This window comes from Phaethon aethereus, assembly GCF_964289735.1.
Source record: "Phaethon aethereus genome assembly, chromosome: 5".
Taxonomy (NCBI): domain Eukaryota; kingdom Metazoa; phylum Chordata; class Aves; order Phaethontiformes; family Phaethontidae; genus Phaethon; species Phaethon aethereus.
Window position 1 is genome coordinate 70,830,082 of NC_138579.1, and position 12,120 is coordinate 70,842,201.

The 12,120-nt window shown below is 44.6% G+C and overlaps 1 protein-coding gene across 1 annotated transcript; it reads right to left on the reverse strand.

The window, feature by feature from the left end:
* Positions 1-3,946: 3,946 nt before the first annotated feature.
* Positions 3,947-11,518, reverse strand: TALDO1 (transaldolase 1; the record flags this gene model as incomplete). The annotated part of the gene is made up of 8 exons (XM_081999886.1): positions 3,947-4,183; positions 4,868-5,013; positions 6,093-6,290; positions 6,409-6,584; positions 6,935-7,066; positions 7,726-7,833; positions 8,322-8,445; positions 11,422-11,518. 8 exons carry the CDS (start codon positions 11,516-11,518, stop codon positions 4,151-4,153), a joined length of 1,014 nt encoding a protein of 337 aa, XP_081856012.1. The 3' UTR covers positions 3,947-4,150.
* Positions 11,519-12,120: the final 602 nt, after the last annotated feature.

The following is a 12,120-nucleotide window of genomic DNA, read 5'->3' on the forward strand; positions in this document are numbered from 1 at the left end:
ACTGGGGAGAAGATGAAGGCAGCTCTCAGGTGAATGAGGGTTTTTTGGGTTTTTTTTTAATAAGAAGTAGCTCGCCAGAGGTGACTCCAAACGTTGCAGTGTGATGCTGCATCCGGACATGTGAGTCACACTTATCTATGTAAGGGCCTGGCATCTTCAGGAGCTGGGTATCAGTCACTTGCTGACCTGTGCTGTGATGCTGTGTGTAGAAAAAGCAAGTTTGCAGGTTATGGGGAAAAAAAATACATTTTTCAGGACAGCAGCAGTCTGCCTGCGAAATGTAAGTCAGAGAGTAACCTTGGATTCATTCAATCATTGTCTCCTTCCTAGTTCTGTCTGAAAGGGCTGCATCTTCATAAATACGTGGCTTCCCCACTGACTTTTCAGTGACGACTAACACTTCTGTTTCTGAAGTTATACACAAAATGGTAAAGACATTTTGGGAGTTTAAACTGATGACACTTTGCTGATTTCAGTATTTCAATATACAGCCCTGCCTGTATTCACCACATGTGGCTCAGCAGGTCTTCTTGAGAAGATCTAATACAGAAGTCCTGTGAAATAGGAGAATACGTACTTTGCAAGCAAAGTGAGAGAAAAGGGACTGGATTGTGAAGGATTTTTGGAGCGGGATTAATCCCTAGATAACCACCATCCACTTGGGCTGTAACCACCGGGTCGTATTCCTAGGAGCCAGTCTTAGACCAGATGAAATGAGTTGGTTTTGGCTATGAGAGGAGAAGTTCTATATCAAAGAACTACTGTCAAATCCATCTACTTCTGGATTTCACCCTTTGACCCTTCGACCCTTCGTCAATAGCAGCTAAAGCCTAGGACAGATGCAGGGAAGTGATTGTACATTAAATGCAGATGCACAGCTGAGCTGTTTCAAGAAACTGGCATGTAGCTCTCCATGTTCTGCACAAAAGATGTGTTGGTGTCCCAGGGCTATCTGGCAACACTGCATTGCCTTGGAATTTTTTTTTTTTTTTTAATGCCCAATAGGTACGAGTCTCAGGAGAATGACTCAGCTAATGGAATAACCAAAAAGATTCCTGTTGACACCAGTGGGCTGGTAAATGCAGAATTCAGACAGGCAGTCCTCCAGTGTTGCATCTGGAATGAAGCTGGTATGAGGACTGACCAGCTGGGGTCAGTGCTAACCGAGTTAGCTCGGGAAGCTCGGCTTCATGCAGCTCTCTGCAGTATAATCCTGCCTGTACCCTTCCACCTGTAAGAATGCAGTAGTGGCCTAAAATACCTCCTAATTCCCTTGCTAAGAAGTCAGGCATTAGAATGTGCTTGCCTTGCTGTAGGACAAGCTGTGGCAGGCTGAGAATCATCCAGCTATCCAGGTGAAGTTATAGCCTCTAAGAGAGGCTTATCACCTGTCAGTAAACATGAGGAAGATCCCCATTTTTCAGGGAGACCAGCAGCAATTGCACATGCCACTCTATAGAGCAGTTCTGTATTTGCCACTTACACAGCCCCAGATCTTCCTCTTCAGAATATAGGAAATACGTGAGCTCTTCATAGTGTATGATGTACCGCAGATTAAGTAGGCTTGTTGCTGTGGGAGATGTTTTTGTTTGGCTGAGGATCCTCATCCTACCTTGTCATCTGTTCTGAATATTTTAATAGCAGTTTTTAGAAAATGTGTTGAAGTACCCGCTCATGAGTTGTGTTAACTTTCAGAAGTCATCTCTGGTTGTTCTGGCTTGCCATGGGTCTCACTGGTCTGTCATCGCTGCAGCTGTCAGTCTCACAATGGTACTGTGCAGCTTTATTAAAGCTATCCCAGGGAAGTGTAATTCTGGACTGGCTGAGAGCCTCATTCTCTTAAGCTGAGGAAGTCATGACTTCATACTTTTGTAACTGTTGACAGTTGGAGCCAAACTTACCTGTTTTGGAAATCATAGTCTGCTGAGAAGCTAGGCCTCATCTCATATTCTGGGGCAGAAAACAGACTTTGAGAAGCTAGATCCAAAGCAGAGAGCCTACAGACTTGTACTTGGTGCCTCTGCTGTACCTGAAGTTCAGTTTCTTTTTCAGCAGGATACAAATACTCTGTTACCAGTTTTTAATGACTGTAGTGATCTAAATCACAGTGCATACTTTGACTTGCAGTGGTAGGTCAGACGGCTGTGTGGCACCGTGTAGGGAGGTGAGGGCAGGGTAAAGCTTTTAATACTAGCTTGACCTTGGGAAGGAAAGGAAAGAGGTCACCTCCCCCTGGACAGCTTGCTTTCTACCATGGCTTGCTTCTCACCCTTACCTCCACCTGTAGAGCAGAGGGGTCTACATCAGTCCCCTGAGGCAGCTTCATCTCCCTCTGGTAGACTGGCACTATTTCCAACCCTGTGTGGGGCAGGTCCAGGCCAAGGCTGGGAAGATGCAACTCTGTGTAGACATGTCTGACATGGTTCTGCTGTCACACCTGCATCTGGTTTGTGAGCATACAGCTGGCTGTCACTTTGGCTGAAACAATGGTTCCCAGGTTGTTAGGCCAATGTCCTGACAACAGCGCTGCTGTGTCACGCTGATGTTAGTGATCGGTTGTTCCCTTGGCATGTTTTTCTTGTATTACTGAAGCTGGATATAGCATGTGTGTTTAAGCATTGAAGCCTCAATGCTGCCTTATTTCTTTCTTTTTTTTTTTAAGGGGTTAAGTTCAGGCAACTTTAACAGGAACCTCTTAGAATCATAAAATCATTTAGGTGAAAAGGACCTTTAAGATTGAGTCCAACCGTTAATCTAGCACTGCCAAGTCCACTAAACCATGGCCCCAAGTGTCACAACTGCACATCTTTTAAATACCTCCACTTCTCTGGGCAGCCTGTTCCAATGCTTGACAACCCTTTCAGTGGAGAAATTTTTCCTAACATCCAATCTAAACCTCCCCTGGTGCAGCTTGAGGCTGTTTCCTCTTGTCCTATCACTTGTTCTTGTCTACTCTTGATAGGACTGGAACTATGTAAACTAATAAGAGATATATTTAATTAGTCTTAGTGAAATACAGTATGAAATGTAATCACATGCATCCCAACTTAATAGAAAGCCCAGTAATTGCTAAGTGTCTAATCAGGATTAGGTCATTTCTGAGGAAGGCTGCCACATAGCTCTTCCTCTTTTGCAAAAGCAGCAGCTTAAGAACAAAGAGGAAGGGAGAGGGTGATAAAACTTAAAAAAAAAAAAACAAAACCCAAACAAAACCACACACACAAAAACCCCCTCATTTGTGGGGTAGCATTGGCAGCAATTCCATGACTATTGCATAAAGAAAAGCAGTAGCTCCTCCAACAATCAATCTTGAGTTGTATCCACATGTTCACTGTCAGCTCAGATTAACCAATTGTCAAGTTATTTATTAACTGCTTGAGAGACTAGTTACTTGATTTTGAAAGTATAGCCTTCAGTAACAGCGTGGTACGTGTAGCTTATGCCTGTGTTGTAACTGCAGTGGCATTTTCAGCTTCAATCAATTCCTTGTTCTTGCTGTTGTTGTGCTTTGGGCTCTTAGGCAAGTGGTAAACAAAACTGCTATTTGACAAAATTCATAAAAATTGCTTGTGATGCAGCTTTTTCCCCCTGTTAAAAAGCCTTGAACTACTACTTATGATGGTGTTCACCAGGTTTCCCAACCAGTAAATCACCACTGCTGCCAGCTTGGCTGTAGAAAGAGGCAAGGAAGGGAGCAGAGCCTGTTTGGATTAGTGTGTGTGTGTGTGTATATATATGTCTCGTAAGATTATTGTGGGCTTTGTATCACAGAGGGCTTTTGAAACCTGTGTCTTCTCTTTAGTGCCAGTAAAATAGCATGAAAGAACTGCTTTCTTAATGTGTTAGGACTGTAGACTTAATTAGGAATTTAATACAAAAAGTTAAAAAATTAAAATACTATGTCAGTTATCTCCTACAGCAGTGAAATGAACACGTTACAAGGAAAGTCTGTGTTAATTTGCATGTATTGACAAAAGTGCCACAAAAATTTGAAATTCTATTTGTCCCTTTGCAAATTGATAAAAAAGCATGATACAGAAATCTATTCATACATAGCGTAAGACTTTTACACGTAAGACATTTGTACATCCATTTAACCTCAGGTGATCCACTCATTCAGCCTTGACCACTCAGGAAAACTCTGGCTTTTCTACTTTCCATTTTCAGCGCTGAACATTCGCTCCTAGAAAGAGAGAAGTCAACAAACAGCAGCTGAGTAAGAATTTGGGAATGGCACTTTAGCAATGCAGGCTTAAGTCACTGTTAAGTAGTTGTCAGTCAACAAGAACAAGTGCCTAGATCAGGTATACTTGGTGAGTATTCCCCCCTTATCACCCCAAAACACACAGTTACAATTAATCCCATTTGGAAGACTCTCCATAATCTGATAGAAGACTTTCATGTGGCCTGGCTATACTCTGTGTATCTGTTCTTAGTGCCTCCTAGTGCCAGGCACAAACATGACTCGCTTCCAGCTTGCTATCAGAAGATTATTTACATGTCTTGTACCACTGCTGACAGCTAACAAGTTTAGAATTAGACTTAAGGGACTTTTCACTTTGACAGTAGTGTTATCTTGATTAGCTGCCAGTCTGAACACTGCCTTGGGCCTCACACAGCAGGTGTGGCTGTATACATCTGGCATGAATTCTTTCTTGAGATGCGGTGAAGTTTACCAAGTTCACTTAATTTAGGGGGCCAGTCTGCTAGCTGGCTGTCCTACGTAACACGTACTGCCTATATAAAGACCTGATCGGACTTGCTTACAGGTTCCTAATCCTTAGCCATACCACAAGGAACTGTGGGTTAGCTGCAGTACTTGAAGGAACATGAGAGGTGACAAGAGGCAGCATGATGTAACATCTACCTTTAACATCCTCTCCAGTTTAATTGCATCTGCAGCAAATTTTCTGATCCCATCAGATAATTTCTCCACAGCCATTTGGTCTTCGTTATGATGCCAGCGGAATGCCTTCTCATCCAGGTGGATCTTTTCAAGCGCACATGCCTGAGCTACCCAAGGGAAATTGAAAGAGAAACAAACCATGTTACCAGGTGGTTGTTATCAAAACCCACAGGCTTCCTAAAACAGTCTCAAGATTCTGACCATCTCCAGCTGTGAAAATGTGAAAAATTTCAAACCCCACTTTCAACATGACTTGCTACATGCACACACTTGCGGATTCAAGACTGAAAATGCTCCTGGATCTGGTTTGGCAGGGGGGAAGGTAGCCTAGATAATCGGTTTCTCTTAAAATACAATGTTTACATGTATGTCATTATCTTGTATCAGCTTCTGAATGGTACCATACTTTCAGGCCTATTATAAAGAATTATGCAACAGTCCTACTGAAGTGAGACATTTTAAACAAATATGTTGAACAATTAGGTCTTTGATTATTTGGCAAGTACCTAACAAAAGCTCAATTGATAACATGCCTACAAGCCAGATAGCACCCTGTAAGCAGCTACCCATGACTACAGCTCTGCAAATCTCATTTTCTGAGTTGCAAAGTAGCATTTTAATAAGGCACAGAAAAGAAGGAGCAGTGCAATGGGAACTTAGGTTCAGAGCCATTGCGGCACAGTATCAGTAGATCAAATCACGTGGTCTTGCATACAGTTAATTTCCAGAGTTTCTGGAGGGAAAACACACCTTTTGGCATGTCTAGAGCCAATTGCATCACTGGTGCAATATTAACGTAAGATTAAACCAGGTTTGGCATCTTTGCTAATATTTAGTAAAATTTCATCCCAAGCATAGGCAGTGTAATGTTCCTTCTCCTGCTCTCCCTGTCCTCCCAGGAGAGGGTGCACAGTATTTAAGCACGCTCAAACCCCTCTGTAATTCTAGTTAGTGTACTCAGTGGGACCCAAGACCTAAAGAAGAGGCTATGTATGTAAGCAACCGTCACAGTACTGTGGTAATGAGGCTACAGTATTTCCTTGAGAGAGGCATCAAGACTTAATCTTTAAAGTAGAGTGGAAGCAAGCACCACATAGCTGAGTGGAACCACATACTCTTAACATTCAAGAAGAAAGGGAGACTGGCCAAGCTCACATTACATAGAAGTGGACTTCTGTGGACTTACCCTCTTTGACGCTGAGTGTGGGAGTTAACTTGACATACTCTTTGCTGAGCTCTGCCAAAAGCTTGGGTGAAATGGTGAGATAGTCACAGCCTGTAAGCGCTTTTATTTCTCCAGTATTTCGAAATGAAGCACCCATCACGATAGTTTTGTAGCCAAACTTTTTGTAGTAGTTATAGATCTTGGTGACACTCTTCACTCCTAAAAATTTAGAACATGCTCAAAAACATTTTTTCATAAGAGGATTTGTACGAGTGAGTTGCAGTTTGATTGAGTAGCTATTGTATTTTTAAAATATACGTTTAAAAGGAAAGCTCACCTGGATCCTCTGAAGGCTCATAGGTTTTCTTATCTCCATTTGCAACGTACCAATCCAGGATACGTCCTACAAATGGGGAAATCAGAGTAACACCAGCTTCAGCACAGGCAACCGCCTGAGCAAAGGAGAACAGCAAGGTCATGTTGCAATGAATCCCATACTCTGCTTCCAGAACCCTGCAGACATAGGAATGTGGTACAGTTTATAAGCTTTAAAGTTTTAAGCTAACAGCAAACGTTTTGCCCTGCCAGACTCTGCTTTATTTAATGTTGTTCCTTGAACCAAATACTTAGCATGATATTTCAGGAAACTCTCTTTGTGGTCTGGCCCTTGTATGAACAAACTTTTCCTATTTCAACAGAAAGCTGTTGTAGAGCACCTTGCTTGCTAGCTGTAGCCCTAGTAACAGACTTCCTGGGGCAGTGCTTTCAAAACAATTCTTTAAGTGCAGAATAAGTTTGTCACGTGCCTGTGAACAGGCAGAAGCATGCTATGAATCAGCATTATCAGGTACAGTAATACTTACTTGCCAGCCTGGATTCCTTCCCATGTTGAAGAGAGCTTTATGAGAATACGATCTTTACCAATTCCTGCTTCCTTATAAAGGTCAATGAGGCGCCTGGCCCTTTGAATCATTCCTTCCTTATCAAAGGACAACCTTTGAAACAAGAGCAAGACTGCTTAAAACTGACTGGTTTTTGTTGGTTTTTTTTTTTTTTAATGCCCCCCCCCCGCATTGAAAAACATTGTCCCGTTTTATCAGCATTTATATGTTTTTGTTGTCAGAGATATTTCTGGGATTGTGAGCCCATCAAGTAGGTGCCATCCTTTGATTCAGAGCTCACAATAGCTTTCCTTGAGAAAGTTACAGACTAAAGCTTTCCTCAAGGTTTTCATAATGAATGCAAAAGCTCAGCATTGGAAGTGAATCGGCAGGGAGCATTAACAGACAAATCCTATGCAAGTCTTGAAAGAAACCATTAAAACAGATCTCTTAGTAAATTGAGAAGACATTATCACACAGAAGAGAATGAGCAGAAGTCTAAGTATACTGGAAACATGAGGTTTTCCTTGCTTAAAAACCAGGAAGATTACAAAAATCCAAGCTCTGTATTACTTATTTCCATAAAGTTTTGTTATCAAGTTATAATCAAGCAACTAAAGAAAAACCATTCTCTAAACAAATATTAACAATATAAACTCTCACTAGTCTTATAACAGTGAGCTGTCTAGTCAAGAACATCTTTCTCCAACTCACATCATGTCTCTTTTTGTATGTACAAATATCCAGGGTAACCCAGAGGAAAAAGAGCCAACCTTGCATCTACTTCTGTGGACACACGGCCAGGTATCCTCTTCAATATTTCAGCTCCAAATAGTACAAAAAGTTTGTCACAAGCATTTTTGATCTGCTCCTCTTCTGACCTGAGAACCACAAAGAGCAAAATCATTTCTATTTTGAGGGGGGAGGGGGGGTACCAGGGAGTGCATCCACACCTTGCCATGGATTTGAAGATCAAATTTCACAGCCCATTTAACATTACATTCCAGAGTTCAAATAGCCACTTCTGCTCTACTCCATGTTTATGTTCTACCCTCTCTGTACCACCATCAGTATTACTCTTTGGACACTATTTCCGGTAATGCTCTCAACTCAAGAGTGGTTTCCTGAGCAGTCCTAGAAGGCCACATGTGAACTGGTAAATGGACATGTACTTCTTCAAAGCACATCTGAAACCAGCATCAGAAATTCTTCTTTTAAGGGTTGAGGATTTTGGGGGCAGGAGATACACCTAGAAGTACATGAGGGGAAAACTGCAGTAGATTGCTGGTAGTACTGAACACTGTTTGTATAAATAAGGCATCTTAAATATATATCTACTGAGATAAAAAAAAAAACCCTCTTTACTTGCCCGCCAAGTTTTCTCCCATAGGCAACAGCATCATCCACAAGTTCCTGGTATGCTGGCATCTGAGCAGCAGCTAGTATCAGAGATGGGTTTGTGGTGGCATCCAGGGGCTTGTACTCATCAATTGCTAGGGAAATAAAAATATCCTGTTTAAAGCAATCAGCAAAGCCTGAGCAATTAAAAGGATTTTTCTCAAATATGTGAGAATGTAAACACTTACGCCTGTAGGATAGTAGCATTCATGATGGAGCAGACTAGTGCGCAATGATATTTAAATACCACTGACTGAAAGCTGGCTTGTGCCACAAGTACCAGAATAGGTTAACAGAGGTACAGTAATAACTACAGCACTACAGCAAAGTTTACTCGCTACTATAGACATTGCCCAAAAGAAATAAACTTGTAGAAGTGACAGATGAAGTGATACTAATCTTCAACTTCTCCCATCTATCCATATCATATTCACCAGCATAGCTGAGTTCCAGGAATCACAGGGGGAAACTAAAGACAAGGGGATCTTTCTTCCCTTCTATCAGTTAGGCATTTGGGGTTTTTTTTGTCTACAAATGTTAGACCTAGAACAGGAGAAACACTCATCTCTTAGGCTCTAGCAACTTTTCTTACTGCATTTTAAAACTTTTTCAAATAGTTGTAGACCAGTTCTTAGTATCCATTCTTGTAATTTCCTTGTACTACGAGGGTTCCTTCCTTACAGAAGATACTTGAACCTTTGGCTTACCTTGAGGCCTGGACTACACCTATTTCAGGTGAGACTAGTTGTTTACCAGCGTAGGCTGTGACCATGCATTGTCTGGCCCTAATCAGAGCTGAGCTGCCTGGCATGCAGAGCCTGACTCAGCAAATGGGCGAGAGCCTCTGCAGGCCCTTCAGTGATTTCTGCTTACAAGCACCCTTGTTAACAGCACTAAATGTCAAAAAAACCCAAAATATTTATTACCAGCTCATTTTCCTCAGCATTTCTGCACAGAGATGAAAATGCAGGTTAGAGAATGCAGCTTTATTTTTTCAGTCATAGAAGAAAATAAATAGTTATTCCATAGCCCCCTCCTAGGCAATGATCACAATCCTGGAGAAAGCACTCCATACAAGCAGGTCCTTCAAAACACACTTCAATTTACATAGATACTGCTTAAAATAAAGCAGTACACCGATGAAACTCAATTCTGAAGCCTACGCACATTTTTAGAGAACTGTATTTTGACAAAGTTTATTACTTCTCTCCAGCCTTGCAGCATTTGAAGACTCTATGGGTCTCTGGCAACATGCATAAATTAATCTTATTAAGTCTGTCTCCCAGTTTTGCTTCAGGTCTCTCCAAAAGCAGTTAGAAGCTTGTCTTTCAGCTGTGCAGTACAAGCTTTCAGTGGGCAGTCCGTGGCTGTTGTGCCACCTTTCCTTGTTGTGAGCACAAAGAAATCTGGGCAAAAGAGTAAGCATATACTGGTCTGGCTTAATTAAAAAGCAAAACAAGTGCAGCTACTAGAGAAGGCACTGCCACTTACTGCAGGTACTTGCTTCAGGAGCTGTTCAAACCAGCATCCTTTCCTGCACAGCACCATACTGACATGTTTATCTATAAATAAAACTGACAACTGCTGTTGGCAACAACGGCACCTTAACCAGCATCAGTGTTTAACTGCAGCAGGGAAGGAGTCGGATGCTGACTGTAACTTTGTTTGGACCGTAAGAAGGATCCGCAGGTGGCAACAGGTGGCCAGAAATCCACTGCAAAACTGTTTCAAGGAGCTTGTTAGAACTTTCCAGTGGGCAGCACCCAGCCTCCTTACAGCCACCCGTACAAGAACACCCTTCGGCCATCCCAAGGAATGACCTTTTTTCATTATGCTTTTTTAAAACTAGGGTAGACAGCGTAACGATTTAAATTCACACAGTTTCAGCACACACTGGGCTTTAGCCAGGCTTGTTCCTGCTCAAAGGTACACAAATCTGACAAGGCTCGAGTTACCTAGTCATCGGTGTTTCCAACTCTCCCAATGCACTGCTCGATAAAGCTGCATCAGCGCTCCATATCTGTCATGGTACGGTGGTTGTCTGTCATGTCAGACTGACTTTTAAAGGCAAGTAACAGTTTCTCCCTGTTTCACGTGCCTGACACTTGGAACCAAGCAATCCAACGCACTTAACAGATACGTGTTACCTAGAGCCAGCGCGAGTACGTAACACGCAGACAGCGTTACGAGGCAGACGTCTGAGCTGTTGCTACCTCTCTGCAGTCTTAACCTTACATTTACTGATCTAAGACGTTTGACAGTCACTATTTAGGATTGTTTATTCATCATCTGTAGGATTAGGTAATCAGGAGAGAGATTACTGCAGGCCTCAGGATTCAAGCGTTGCTCTACGTGACCCAGAAACATTCAGGAGAGGGATTTTTCAGTTCTGATGTACTGAGAAAGGTGCATGCCTGTGCAGGCGCTCGGGCAGTGACAGCTTCAGAACAAGAGCGGAACGCCAACCTCTCTTCCTCAGAAATGAGCGAGCTTGCTCATTGTCATGAGATCAGGAGAACAAAAGCACTCTTGCATTATTTTCTTTGCTTCACAACTGCTTTGCTTCCGCCATTTGGGAAAAAAACAAACAAACAAAAAACCACCACCACCAAAAACCCAAACAAAAAACAAATCTACACTGGTTATTGGGAAAAACCCACGTCGTTAGCCCCACGGAGCTTATCTCGTCGAGTCTGGCACTTGGGAGTAACACACGTGGAGCTGCACCTCGGGGTTTGCGCGCATCGCGGGTCAAACTGCGCCAAAATCACAATCACCGGGGGCTCCCACAAACCTGCTCCGCGGCCGGGCCGGCCCTGCCAGCCGCAGAGGCCCGTCTTCGAAGGAGGCAGTAATCGGCAGACTAGGCCTTTCCCGCACCGCCCCGCGTTCGGTAACGGCGCCTTTCCCAACGCCGGCCTTGCGCAACGCGGCCCCGCCGCCCCCTGGGCGCACGGCGACACACCCCGGGTGGTTCGCTCCCCCTCGGGCGCTCGCCTCTTCGGCCGGGCGCGCCCACTATCCGCGGGGGAGGAAGTGCAGTGACAGGGGTCTCCCCCGCCCCCGCTCACCGTTAAAGTCCCCGGTGTCGGCCACCACGGTGGTGTGGTGCTTGAGCTGGTCCAGCACCGACTCCATCTTCTGCCGCTTCACGGGGGACACCGACATACTCCGTGGGGGAGGGTCTCGCGCCGCCTATAAAGAACCTTGCGTGCCCGGAGGGGAACCGGCCTACGCGCGCACCCGCCGCTCGCTCGCTCCCGACACCGGCCGCCCGCGGGGAGGGGCGCGTCGTCTGCCCGCAGCCAATCCCATCCCAGCAGGGAAGTGGCGAGCCAATCAGGAGCACGGGGGTATGATGGACGCGTCCGGGAGGAGTCGAGGTAGGGCGGGGGGAGGAAGGAAGTTTCTGATTGGGTGGTTTGGCGGCTGGGGGGGCGGCCTTGGTTGAGGGGGTTGCCGTTCTGTTTGGGATTGATGTGACGGGGAGGGCAGCGCGGCTCTCGGGGTAGCCGCTGTCCCGGACGGCTGGGGGTGAGGGGCTCTTCTGTGTCCAGGCGCTCCAACGGGGTCTCCTCACGGCTGGGCATGGCGCCCTAGCCGCCCCTTAGGCACCCATCCCTCTTGGGCCCATGGGGCCTCTTCGGAACAGGGCTCTGCTGGTGACACAAGATGGCGGCTGGAGGGTTGGTGAGGGTGAGGCTTTGAGGAAAGACTAGCAGCCGTGCCTCGCCTGTGTTAACCCGTTGCAGGAGCCAAGTGGAGTGTTT